At 35.2% G+C, this 14,885-nt stretch overlaps 1 protein-coding gene across 5 annotated transcripts in view; it reads right to left on the bottom strand.

Moving 5' to 3' along the window:
- Positions 1–4,931: 4,931 nt before the first annotated feature.
- The window catches only part of LOC145688253 (uncharacterized), a 140,690-nt gene continuing 130,736 nt past the window's right edge, over positions 4,932–14,885 (bottom strand). For all 5 annotated transcript variants that reach the window (XM_081762208.1, XM_081762212.1, XM_081762213.1 and 2 more), the window contains 2 exons: positions 13,315–13,416; positions 4,932–8,678 (listed from right to left, as the gene is read on the bottom strand). In XM_081762208.1, the coding sequence (XP_081618334.1) occupies positions 8,592–8,678; positions 13,315–13,416 (189 nt within the window). In that variant the 3' untranslated portion in view covers positions 4,932–8,591. The remainder of the gene's footprint in view (positions 8,679–13,314; positions 13,417–14,885) is intronic.

Genomic DNA, 14,885 nt, shown 5'->3' with positions numbered 1-14,885 from the left:
CAAGAAGTTTAACCCTTTAAGGATTTCCACTTTCTGAGGTTTCTAGGCTTTCACTCAAACAGCTACTGCTTCCTTACTATTTATCGTAGGATCATGGTTCATACCGTTTTTTTTTTTTTTTTTTTTTTTTTTTTTTTTTTTTTTTTTTTTAAATCACGATAGAGTATACTGACCAACGGTACCACGTGTCCGTATCATAAACCTTAACCGGAAAAATGGGAAAAAACGAAATTTTTCTGAAAAAATCACCCCTTCGTAACACTTGTGCTTTTCGGACCCGGCCTTGGTTTCACGTAGGGATCTAAAAAAATGATAAATACCCAAAGGTACACACAATCCTTATGCAAAGCTTCAATCTGATATCTTGGAAACTAAAAGCGTAAAAAAGTTTTGAAATTTGCCTTAAGAAAAAAAGTCACGCCCCTTCGCCCCACTTGGCGCCGCAAAGTTGACCATCTGGTTCCAAAACGTATCTGCGGTATTCTTTGGTCCATCCTTGACTTGAATAATAATAATAAAAAAATCCCGGCTTAAATGCCTATTATAGAACCTAAATAAGCGGTCAAAGACGATAGTACGCCATAGTATATAAATATAACAGAACTCTTAAAAAGGTTGAACTTCCTACATACTCGGAATGACCACATTTTCAGGGAAAACGGAATATAATTCTTCCGGAAACTGGAAAATTAAAAAGGAAAGACGGAAAATTTTCCGGAAATGGCCATCCCTAGTTTATATATCTTGGAAGTAAAGTACCTGTAACCTTGAGAACTTCCCTAACAGGGGGAGATTAACCTAGGACACGCCTCTTTCGAGTGAGAGGGAAAGAAAACAACGAGTGGGGAAAAAAGGTTACTTCCGTATTTGTCCGATTGCCGGAAATAGCATCTTTTTATGAATTCCTGCAAAATTCGAATTTTTCAACACAGTTTTGTATGAGAAACAAAAGTAGTTTGTTGAAGAGAACAACAATTTAGCTGAATGTATTAAAGTAAATTTAACGGGAGAGAATATTCTTCATATCGGGTAATTATCGTTTACAACAGCTTTTTTTCTCCCCATCTCAAACAGAGTTAGCCGTTAATTCTGCTTGCCATCACTCACATACCAATCTTTCTCTACCTGACCGTTAACTGCATTTTGTAGATAATTCTCTACTACGATATTCCATTGTATAACCGAAAGCGGAAGATAATATACACAACTATACAGTATACGTTTATTACGCATAATTAGTGTGAAAATACTGGCGTAAGTTTGCAATTAAAAAACAAGCACTCAACATCATCCGAAATAACCTTAGAATTTTCATTCTAAATGTTCATGCTTAGAATTTTCATCTCATTACTAGTATTGAAATTGCCTCTCTCTCACCAGAATTCTCTGACTTCCCATTTTATCGCCTACATACATTTCTTGCTCTCTGGCCGTTTTTGTTCAACACGGAAATGGAGTAAATTCCCACAACTTTCGGTTGCACTAAAGGAATGAGATCGGAGATGAAACATTCTTCGGATGCTTAATCGATTGCAGAAAACTATTCTGTCTCTCACACAGTTTTTGCTCTATGGAAATCTATAGCAAAGCTGGTAGTAATCGTAAAATTCTGCCACTTTCGGTTTTAGAAGAGAGACTAGGGTGAAAATTGCTTCCTTGAGATGCCGAGTTATAAAAACAGTCGCTGGTATAGTTACTGGTTTTGTTCTATGTTAATCAGCGTTGAAACCGGAAATCTCAATCTTACACTTTCAGTTTGAATAGTGTGTTAAACGGTAAAAAGGAATCCTATTCTAGATGTTGAATCGATTACAAAAGACAACTTCTTGTTTCCTCGTACCGTGTTTGCTCTATGGAGATCAACGCTGGAATCGGAACTGGTTAATCCCTACCACTTCCGGTTTGATTAGAGGGTTAACGGGGCAGACGAAACTGTTCGGACGCTGAATAGATTTCAGGAAAGCACTTTTCGCTGTTACTTACCGTTTTTCCTCTGTGGAGATCAATACTAAAACCGCAAGAAGTAGTAAGTTTCTGCAATTTTCAGTTTTAGTAGAGAAATACGTGTTTTTAGTATGATTCCAAGATGGCGATCTGCATTGAAACCGGAAATGGCTTGAATAGTGTGTGTGTTAATGAATGAGATGAAACCTTTCTTGGGACGCTAAATTGATTTAAAAAATGCTTTTTGGTCTCTCTTACTGTTTTTGCTATGATACTTTTGACAGACAAACAGGCACAGACGTTCTATAAGATTTCCCTTACTTATGCATAGCATTGTTCGGAAATTTAACAATAGTGTGCTTTGTTTCATCTTCTCTCATTCCACTACTTGCCGTTCGAACTCGATATTAAACACACAAGTTTCTGAATTTCTTGTGTTCTACCTCATCATTTCTTCTTAATATACACTCATCTGCTGCTATAATGACACATTTTTCATTCTTTCCCATTTTGATTCAATGCTTTTTTTAAAATCTTTTTTTCATGTCTTCACTATCTCCTTGAAATTCAAAGAATTCATTTATTTCCTCTCCTCAATATACCACGTTCTGTAAAATCTTTGAACCCTCAATATTTTCGTCAAACGAAACTGGCCTCTCATTGGCATTACGCTATAATCCGAGTCAACGTCCACCTTGGATAGCTCTTGCTTACCTTTTTCTTGGTTCGAACTAAGACGTAATCTATTTGATACATATTACTGTCTCCTGGATTATTCCAAATAGAGCATCTTAGGCTGCTGAAAATGACACACAAAATATTCTGGCTTCTATGTAATTCCATAACTTTATTCATTTTGCGTTCCCTAATTCGAAATTTCCAACGATATTTTCCTCTTAATAATCGCCAAAGACTGCATTCCGATCTGCCAAGATTTGTCCTTATCGGGTGCTGTAGTTAATCTCTCTTTCATTTGTTCGTATATTCATGAGAGACCTGCACGGGCTCTGGCCATAAATCAACAGAACTTCTCAAGCTCAGGCCTCACACTTCTGATTACTATGTTTTTAATTATTGTATAGGTCGTGAATATCGTGATCGCGATCTATTTTTAGTCATTGAAATTATAGTTTCCTTCGAGAATACTAATATGAGTATCTTTTAACGTCTTATGATATGAAGGACTGCATAAGTCACTAAACCTTTGCTTGTCAGGTGCAGGTGGACACGCGCCACGCTATCGCCAAACTTATCCAACACCTCAGCGCACCTCTTTATTTTTCAAGTTAAAGCACAACGCAAGCATACCCATACATGCATTACGTCCTTCGGTACTATTTTTTCCAATAAAGTGAATTTGCTGTTAGAGACATTAACTAGGGACTCGACTTGTGTTCTTTGGGAATCTAAAGAGCGAAGAGCCAAAATCTTCATATATAGAACATTCTGAGCGAAATAGTTCTTCTGACAGTTCTCACTCTCAAGGGCCAGAAGATGAAAAATATTGCATTTCACGTGTATCGAAGGTGAAAAAATTGATACTAAGTGAAAACAAGGGCAATAATGTTGAAAAGTATTTAAAGTTATGGATAACTTAGACATTAGAATGGTGGAATAATCGCGAACGGTAACTACCGTATTTATCGCGACTTGCCAGGCAATTTTTGTGTATACCAGCTTCAAGTGGAAGCAGTGAAAGGAATTTTAGTGCAGCTGGGTTGTTGATTTAACAAAGAAGAACCAGCCTCAGTTCTCGACAGTAACATGAGACACTAAGCTATCAGTCAGTACTCTTTTAAAAATGTATTAGTACATATTTTGTTAATATTTATTTCATTCATAGTACAAGCAGCAACAGAAGCGGTAATATTTTTTTTCGAAGGGTAATATTCAAAATTACTAGAACTGCTAGTTAAGTACACAAGTGCACATTTGACATTCAACGGAAATGCTTTTGTTAAATTTATAAGTGTTGTATTGGAAAATAATTTTAATTAATTTTTCGGGCTCATATTTACGTATCATCTGACTCTGTTCGGGTTTACTTTTTCTCGGGTCTTACAATTTAAGCCCGTGCAGGCCTCTAATATTCATCCGTCTTTCAATCTTTGGAAAAAACGAAAATGAAATCTTTGAGTTTTACGTCCCACAGTTATGACGGTTAGGCTAAAGGAGACGGTGATAATGAATAATAAATGAAATGGTGAAATGAAGAGTATGGGGGGAAACGGAAGAACCACGAAAAAACCCACACACACGGTGTTTGTCCGCCACAAAGTTCACTTGGCGGGGGCTGGGATCGAACCCGGGACCCCAAGCACCAGAGGTGAGCGCTCTACCACTGAGCCACCGCAGCCCCTTTCAATCTTTGGAACTAGGAGTATGCATGTATTCTTATACCAGGATAATATTTCTTGATTCTAGCTGTATCCTTATTATTATCCATTTATTTATTTCACTTCCAACTTCTTACCATTTCTCCTACAATATTTTTATTCACGGCAATACCTAATAGCTCTGCAATTCATTCGAAGTTTGCCCTGTCCAGCAATTTTACTTTGCTGATTTCTACTTTGTCTTTTTAAATTTCTATTCATTTTTCAATTCTGCGAGTGTTTCGCTTGATAAGATTCAATATGACACATAAAAAAAAGTGAAAGGTTTATAATTATCCAAGTCGTTTGGTTTGTACTTACGTAAGGTTGGAGCTGAACAGCAATTATATGAGAATTTCAACAATCCTGCTTCAAACGATTTTCGTAAGTATTTATGAAAGTTTCATTTCCTTATACTATCAGTAATTCTGTGTTTCAGCTTCACAAACCTACGAGAGTTTCGAAGTCAGACTACTTCTATGAACCGTATTGTTCTTACAATTGAACTATTGCTAGAACAAGATTTCGCCAGAAACAGTAAACTGGCATTATTGAAAATTAAAACCCAAAGTGGGTTTATTAACAGAAATAACTTTATTAGCAAAACATTCATTGCCATTTCCAGTCATTTTATTTCACTTTGTGCATATAAACAACATACAAGCACACGTTCAAAACATTGTACTTAGTTTTCCTGGAGGTACCTTCCAAAAGAACAACTATGGTGTCATTAGTGACTATTCACAAAATGGAAATTTAGTTTAAATCGACTTACAAAACGTTCAAAAAAACTTATTTTGAAAAAGAAATAACTGACGTTTATTCATATTAAACAACAAGATATATATATCACAAAAATTAAATTTTTAATCGTACTTATGATATAATGTGATACTGCATTAATATTTCTACAGCTTTCACATCCTCACTATGCAACTGATTTCCAAACATTCAATATGCCAATTTGACAGTTTTTCTGGTATGCAAACCATGAACTATTAAAAACACCTCATTCTTCACATAGTTGATCTCAAGATTAGTAGGCACAATTACAAACATCGTATATATTTGTCACAGCTCAAAGAAGTTTCTAAAGATCGGTATGTCAACCTGTCTGAAAATTTAACACAATCTAGAGACAAGTACAGTTTGTAATCAACTTCCTGTCTTGCAAAATAATATTGTTTATAATAGTATTTAACAGCAAAAATCTACAAAGTATTTTTGTACATTCCCTTCACAACTATTATCCTCAATTTCTTCACTATTACTTAGCAATTACAGTAAACAGACCTTGTTTCTCACTACCTTAATCATTGTAATAGTTCATTTATTCAGATTTCTTGCGACCAAAGAATAAAAAGTCTCGCTACCTTAATCATTGTAATAGTTCATTTATTCAATTTCTTGCGACCAAAGAATAAAAAGTAATAATCATAAAAATAAAAGGTATGCAAGCAATCCATTCTCTCAGTAACTGTAACCATTACAAATATGTTCGCACATTACAAAATTGCCATTCCATTCCTTAGAACAGAACTATTAAGTGTTATGCATTAAAGTTAAAAGCATGCCTCCTTTACAAGTTGTGGCGAATTATGGGATACAAGGTAGCATCGCAGGTCTCTCGCATAAGCTTGAGACGATGACCACATCGTACACTGTTTCACGTATCCCAAAAGGATGTTCATAGGATATATATATTAGTCAAAGTGAAGATTATTCCAGTGAACTGTAGCGTCCTATCTACTGCTCAGTGTTGTTCAACCAGTGACGAACAGCTGGTAATGGATGAGTCTAGCGTTAAGGAAATACTATTATGAAATACAACTATGATTAGCAATTGTGATATATCTAACTGGTTAAAAAAAATAATCCTTCTTCACGGATGACAACATACGGTATACGCACAATTACAAGATTGAATAACCACGTTAAAGATATTCAAACCATTCAAATGGTTTCAACTACTTTTCTGAGGTTGGATTGCTGATACGACCGAGGATTCAAACAGATTATTTATAAACTACTCTTAATCATTAAGGTAAGGTAACATTAATTTACGTCGAGAAGCTCTCCTAACACAATATGAAACTAGCGAAATTGAAGATTTGCACACATAGGAAAGATCAGTTAAACGAAAAAAAAAAAAAAAAAAAAAAAATAGATAAGGAATGTTTCATTGTTTTTAGTTTTTCAAGAATAACTTACGATTAATCTTTCGGTACAAACAAACAAGTATCACAATAATCTTACCCTTCTAATGAGAACATTTGTTCATTTTCAGTTGTCAATATTTACACACATCTTAACATATTCTGTTTCTTCAGTTCAAAAACAAACTAAAGCACAATTTTAGATACATATAGGTCAAACAATTAAGTAAATGAACTTATGGCTTGAATGTTTTTAATGTATCATAGAATTATAATTAATTAATTACACTTACACAGTATTTTTCCAAATACCTTGTTTACGGGAAAATTTACAAACCGTACTTGTAGCCATGAAATATATAATTTTTTTCTTAGAAAAAAAAAACTGATAAAACATTTAGCTCATATTTTCAATCTCTCTCTCTTGTTAAACAATGTGTAAAAGCGAATAATTTCTCACCACTCACTAGTTCCGTAAAATCCCTTCGCGTACACAACCACAACACATGCACATACATACACACTTATACACACACACACACAACTCTAAGTAACTAAGATTTTGATTTCTGTTAGACATGCCTATTACTAATCTTCTACAACATATTTCACAACGGAAATCTTGTTTCAGTATTCCGTCTTTCTTTTCTTTGTTTACATAACAAAGAAAGAAGAAAAGAAAAACAGTTCTGGAAATCGAAATAATAAAATGAAGGTAAGACAATGTAAGCTACTTTAGTACCAGAAGCTAAATACTGATACTGGTTTAAATACACACATCATATGACTTATAGGACGCCATTACGCGCATCACAAATTCTAGTATAATAAAAACGATCAAACGAGAAGAAAATCAGTGAAGTTTCTAATAAATACATAATTTAAAAAAACACGAACTTGACTTAATAAATTGATACCATGAAAAATTAGAAGACAAATTAGTATTTCTTGTGAAATATGTATGCACAGGATCAATATTAACGTATGAGTAAATTCTATCAGATAATCTTCGAAATAAAAGTGCTGGTAGGCATTTTTTTAAATTTTTTTTTATGAACTCTGTATAGACCCTAGCAAAAAAGGTATAGACCCTAGTAGACTCTGTATACACGTCTTACTTCTTTTGCCAATTACTTACGATTGAACTGACCAACTGGAAAAACAATGTTCAGTACTGTACAAAGAATAATATTGTACCTTAGTCAAACAAGAACTTTAGCATAAAAATAAAGCAACTCATTCCGAAGTTATTGACGAAAGAACTTATATGGTGTGTATGTCGTGATTTTCATAATGGAATTTTATATTTCTGAATTACGTTGTGAAGGAAGAATGCAATACAGACATGCTGTGCATATTGTACAAGCAAGTTTGTACTTACTTAAAAAAGAAAAAAAAAAAACTGATAATTTCCATGTTATTGAAATTGTCTCTGTCTTGTCAATCTACACTAACTCACACTATTAAAGATGTATGCAGAACTGAAGACGAAAATTTAGTATATTTTACTTCGATTTCGAGGCCATTCAGGCATGCTATTCAAACAAACGTATTTTCAGTATATTAATTTTCATATGATGTGGTAAAACTAAAATTAATTTAACTTCTTACAAAAAATGTAATTATTTTAGTATTGTACAAACAAGAAACCTAAAACACATTTTATAGAGGAAAAAAGCATTTTAACTTTCAATCATCACTGGATGAATACATACACACTCAACATACACACAAACAAACGTCAGTGAAGTACGTCACTAGCTAGATAGCAGAAATGGAAACAATTCACTCCTCGAAGCCTGTTTACTTTGGAGTTCGTGTGTGACATTCTCCTCTACTTTGTCCACACAATTTGTTACTATTCGTCTTATGATTCTCTCTAAGCTCTCATAGTCTTTTAAGATATCAATCAGTAGGTCATTTCTACACGTACTATTGCATTACAAAGTCATTTTAAAAATAACAAAATATATGTAATCACAAAAACTTTTTTTTAAATTTCTCTATCGTGATTCATAGTTTGTAAATGAAACATCGTTCAACTCACTAAATAATGTACAAGACAATATATCTTCACGAAATCTATAAGCCTACTTTTGTATTAAGTCCCTGACCTCTAGCGTCTATCTCTATAACGGCGATCTCGGTCTCGGTCTCTCCTTTCACTTGTTCTTCGTAGGAACTCATCCACTGATCGATCGTACTGGAAAACAAGAAAAGAAAGTTTCAGATTGAGTGAACACGGCTAAGTTGAAATAAAATGTAATAAGTGAAGGTAATTAATACATACATATATACATTGCGTCTGATAATTTTGAATGAGGTATTCGTATTCTTTAACGCTGTTCAAAGAAACACGTAATAATAGTAAAATTCTCCGCAAATCCCTCAGCTCATTGAAATAGAATTATCCGAATTTGTGCAAATAAATTACACTCTTATTTTGTCAACCAAAAATCCTGATGTATATATGCCCAAAACTTAAGGGAATATTAATTTAGAAAAGTAACCCTTATATCATGTTGATCCTGTGAAATGATGTAGGTACCAGCCCATTCGGCGACACACACGTCTTCTATGACTGCAATAATATGAAGAACGTCTATATCGGGAAAAACACGTAACCTCAAAGTTATGGTTTTCGGAGTGTGCAGCGCATATCGGTCACAATGAACATGTCCTAAGAACACAAGATGGCCTGAGAACACATATTAATTATGTAATGCGCGGTCGGATCATTGGTAGATTAGAAATGGGGCAAAGCCAACATAATATGGTTAGGGACAAAAAAATCTTCCTTACAGTGTTGTGATGTGACTGTGGAATAGTTTTCTGGCTAGTGAATACACTAAAAGGCAGTATGGTGGAGGTCGCCAACATGCAAAAACACCGAGTGAGTTATCTGGTTTTAATTGCCCGATGAAGCCAACGAGCAGGTAGGTACACTTGCTCGAGATCTTGCGGCTGCCTGTAGGACCTACGACCACGTTAAAACTATGCCGACCCAACATGTACATTTAACTCTCACAACAGTAACACCAGGCACGCCTACAGCGGTATAACTCATAGTGAATAAACTCCAGAACAGTGGAGCAATGTACTCTTCAGTAAGGAGTTGTGAATGAGTTAGGAGTGTCATTCTCATAGTCTTTTTGTTGAAAGCCACCAGGAACACCACCACCACTAAAACGCCGTTGAAAGGGAAAGATATGAAGGTCTTAGTCACAGTACGAACAAGCATCATGTTACGAGTGTACACGACTTTGAGTGTTCCAACAACGGATGGAAAAAAGCTGAAATCTACTGGAACGTATGTCTGACTGTTCCGTGGTGCACACGGTCGTAAATTTCGTTTTATAGGTAATAATTAACATCCGCATAGGGTACAATTTGTAAAAAAATACCCGTAGCATGGAGACATCACGTATTCCGAGTGGACAGCGCAGTCACTGGATCTCAATTCCATTGAGGACGTATGGGAGGCCCTTGGTATTTTACAATAGAAGCTACATTAGGAGAATGAATAGGAATATTTTGAAGAGTTCTCTCGTGGCTATATGGTTAGTGCACGTACCTTCAGGTCTGGAAATCGGGATTCTATTCTTGGTGAGGGCTTATTATGAGACTTGAATCCCACGATAAACTATTGAACCACGTCTTTTATAACCTCGATGAAGGAAAGAATGGTATGCACTAATTAGGTTTCACAAATCACCGAATCTTTTAACTTGAAATTTTGTACAAATGTTGTTCTTGAATTCTTCACTGTGAATATGGCAGGGTTTGCGAAATCTGATTTTGAATTTAAACGGAAGAGGGGTAACAGGTTCTTTCATCCTTAACTAGTTCTTCAAACCGTAGAGCCTGGAAACTCTTCTCTTCGTATAATTGTACGCAAATGTTCTCCGTTAACTCGAAACTATAACAAAGACGGAGTTTCGCGAAATTCGACTCCTGATGGAAGTTAAAATGTTTTACACTATTATTGCATGTTTGTTTTGAAGGAATGAACGTACAGGCACGGAATTTGGTATAGTTATTTGAAAAACATTAACGTCCTCTGCCCCAGAAATCAGTTGGAACATACACAATGTTCAAGATCTTTGCTGCTGTGTATAAATACAACAAAACAAAAGTGATTTTTAATTATGAATCGCGTAATATTTCACAGTTAACATTATCAGAATTAGAATTAGTGATCGCAACACCATTCAGAAAAAGTTATGGAAAAAGGATGCATATACAGTGTGTCCCACTAGCTATCAACCTCCAGTTGTCATTGAATAGTTTTTTGTTGTCTGTCTTTCCAGGCACAAATGGTACAGCCTTACATAACGTGAAGAAAGAAAAAAAAGGATTTTTTTAAAAAATTTAATGTTCCACGGTTTTAGTTTAACGTGCTCTTTAGGCTAAAGAAGACAGATGATTAATGAAAGGGAATGACTGTGGATTAAATTTTTGTGCTCTTCCACCGGGAATCGAAGCAGGGACCACGTGCACCAAAGAGAAATGTGCTAGCCACTATACCATCAGCGAGGGTTTACAGAACGTGAGATTGCGTAAGGTACATGAGGTCAAAGTCAGTCTGACGGATCTGACACCAGCAAGTTTCTTCCTCTGTGGCATGTTGAAAGGTATAGGATGCTTCGAAACAAGCCAAGAATATAGTTTCATTGGAAGCAGATATTGGCACAAAATTATATACTTTTGACTGCTATACAACTGACGAATACCTTTGCTAACATGCAAAGTCTTGGCGTCCAAACGTGTTTGCAAGCCAGTATTAACACACAACTCATAAAAAAAGGTAGGTCTATATATAGATATTTTAACTCAATAAGTAAATAAATGAAATCTTTCAATTTACGTCGCACGTTGTGCCCTGTAGCTTAAAGCAAAAAATGATTAATGAAAATAAATAATTGGTGGAATGAGAATGTGAGAGTAAACTGGAGAACCCGAAGAAAACTCATGGATGTGATGTTATTTACCAAAAGCTCACTTGACCTGAAATCGAATCAAAAGATTCCTCGCGCCAGGAGTAAACTCCTGAGCCATCGTGCCTCCTATTTCAAATATTTATGAATTAGGCTAGAAAATAATAGGATCAATAGCGAGAGGAACACCGTATATACATACACTCATGTCCTAAACTTACGGGAATGTGAGAAAAAAGTGATAATGATGAACAAATTGTACAAAAATGTTTCTACTCGCTCAGAAGCATGGAACAGGTACCTGTGGACAAAACAGATGCCTGCAGTGACATATGAACACTGAAGAACTGACTAAATATACTTATGTAGGTACCATCTGTTGGCTGTCCCAAATCCGGGCTTTTGTTCTCACAAATGTTCAATACGGGATCTGGTTACCGCGAACATCTATGCAGGCCACACGGCGTGCACCCATACTATGAATCAGACCTTCAAGCAGCTTCTGTGGTACAGCATCCCACTCTAACATAAGCACCTTGCGCAGTTCATTAATTGACTGTGTTAGAGGTGTTAATACAGTAATCCGTCTGCCCCTCTTATTCTAAGTTACTTACGTAAGTTGGAAATTTAGTACTGGCAACTATTTACAAAAGACACACTTACGTGAAACTTCTAGTCCTTCAATGAAGTAGCTAGTGTTTTTAACAAACTCATTGCCAGTGACGTGAAAGTCCTAGTATTCGTACAGCAGTACCTGTTCTTTTGATGGTTCTCACGGAGTGGTCTATTGTATGCAGAATGTCGGAAATAGTTCCGAAGCGAATGTCATAAAGTAGTTCCTTCATTTTGGGGATTAAATCATAATCACAGGGACTTATAATTACATAATCAATCTTCACGCAAGTATTTCTGCTGTATCAGAAGTAATTAAATAGCTATCAAATTATCCACCCGCCCACCCCACACAAACATTATTGCATGCCTGCGTTGAAACCCATTTCTGACATAGACAGGGTGTCTACTAAAATTCCAAAATGAAATTTCGTGACCTTTTCTTTCCCAAACCATAAAATTTAGTAACACACTGAAGAGCGAATCAGGCCAAATCTCCACTCATGCGATAAAAGCGTGCTTTGCTTGCGATTTGGTAGCATCTGAAGCCAGCCATAGACATTTTTGGTAGTGAATTTTGACGTTTTATGGAACAAAATTTTCCAGTCTGTACTTATATTTGTACAGATAAGAAAAATCATGACCCAAAAGTTAAATTTCTTGACTTTCATGACCGATAGACACCCTGATAGAGCTGGCTACTCGTTTTTTTTTTTTTTTAAACCATATCAATAATTGTGTAATTAACAGATGATCTGATGTGCGTACACTGTATTTTCAGCATCTGATTCCTTTGAATCATTTGAAAACCATTTTCTAAGGCTGAAAGATTTAATGCTTTATTAACATTTGAATGTAATTATATATATATAACATTTACCCTGCAACAGCCACTTACTCAAATTTGTCCTCGAATGCAAGTTCAAATACAAATTCCCCTGCTCCACAGTTTAACAGAACTGATGTTTAGGTTCCTAACTGCGCATTTCTGGACTAATATTCATATACTTTCTATTAGTGTTTTGGGGGCTGCAAACACATTTATTTATTTATTTATTTAGGAGTATGTTAAAAGGAGATCCATTCAATATATTATCGAAAATACGTTTCAACCATTGTTGGTATATAACAGAAAAAACTGAATTTAAGAATTGAACATTTTTTCCATTATCATCACTTACAAATAGATAGCTACTTGCGTTAGGATTCATGCAGTTCTGAATTTATTTATACCTGCTGATTATCATTATCGAAAAAAATATAACTAATAATGAAATATTGTGTACTTACAGATCGTTTATCTGACCGACTAGATCGAGGAGGAGGATACTCTGGTGGTAATGGTGGCCCATCATAGTACCTGGGAGGAGGTGGCAATGAATCAAAAGGCAGCTGTAAATAAAAATAAAAGCGAATACTCTCATGAGATGCTGTTCAAAAAAGTAACAACAGCTATTCATATCCTATTTTCGAACGTTGAATTCTATATAATGTTTTACTTGGCTTAGTGCATTGTTCTAATTTTGAACACCTCATGTGTTAGAGAGAACACAGTAATTTAATTTAACTTTCTTTTCTCTTTCTAAATATATATAAAACTGCAGTTTAATTTGGAAGATTAATAAGTCAGATCACAAACTAATAGGTGTTCATTTTACAGCGTATGTTTCTTCTAAATTTGAGCTTCTAACGAACAGCAATTATTAAACTGGATCCAGAATTTTTATTTCGGAATCAATACTATTATTCCTCTGTTGTGTTCTGGCGTGAAAGAAAAAACTAATTATGAAGTCCGCCTAACAGAATTCATTATACTTCTAACTAGTTTGAAAACATTTTTTTGAGCATTATCTGACCTGTTAAGTTCTCTCATGTATTATCTCCTCGTTGTGAAAGAACATTGCTGCATGTATATAATAATTTAGTTATCTATTAAGGAGAAGAAACAAAAGTATGTACGTGAACGACCAATGCAACTTGGATGAAGGCTAAACCAAGAGCCATACAAAGGAAAATTCTATCTTAATCAACTATTGCTCTAATTAGCTATTAAGGCTTGTTTTATTGCTGTCGTGTGCCTATTCACACTAGTTAAAAATGACTATTCTATCAGGTCTTGTTTCCATTTTGTACTAATACACAATAACACACTGAGCAAGGCTATGTGATAATATGTAAAAAACACTATCACGTAAGTTTCAACACAATAACTGTGTCTTCAACAGACTTCCACTCCTTCTCAGATAGAACTCTCCTAGTTCCTCCCCCCTCCTTCTCCATCAGACTAGTTTTTAAGTCTAGGATATAAATTCAGAGTAGCAAAAGAGGAGGTAGATAAGAAAGAAGCGGTTTATGGAATAGAGGAAGCACTTCAGGAAATAAAAGATGAAGATAAGAACAGAATTCGGAGGAAACTAGTAAATATAGTAAATAACAAATCAAGAAGGCAAAGAGGCAATCTGACTGACAAAGAGAAAATGGAAATTAAAAGGATAAGAACGAGAAAAGACATAGTAATGGAACAGGCAGACAAAGGGGGAGTTATAGTTGTGATGGATAAAGTATGGTATGAAGAACAACTTGGAGATCTGAAAGACGAGACATATGAAGATGTGCCGGAAAAAGGACAAGAAGAAGAGATAAAGAAAAATATTATAGAGGACTGCAAAATGAAGGGGTTCAAGAGGTTAATGAGAGAAGAAGGAAAGTTACCTAGGATGAAAGGATTTCCAAAAATCCACAAAGAAAAATGAAATGAAATCTTTGAGTTTTACGTCCCACGGTTATGCCGGTTAGGCTAAAGGAGACGGTGATTATGAGAGATGAGTGAAATGGTGGAATGAAGAAAGTGGGAGGAAACG

This window comes from Thermobia domestica, chromosome 6 (assembly GCF_964235325.1).
Source record: "Thermobia domestica chromosome 6, izTheDome1.hap1.1, whole genome shotgun sequence".
Taxonomy (NCBI): domain Eukaryota; kingdom Metazoa; phylum Arthropoda; class Insecta; order Zygentoma; family Lepismatidae; genus Thermobia; species Thermobia domestica.
The sequence above is the reverse complement of the archived record's forward strand: the minus strand, read 5'-3'. Positions and strand labels throughout refer to the sequence as shown.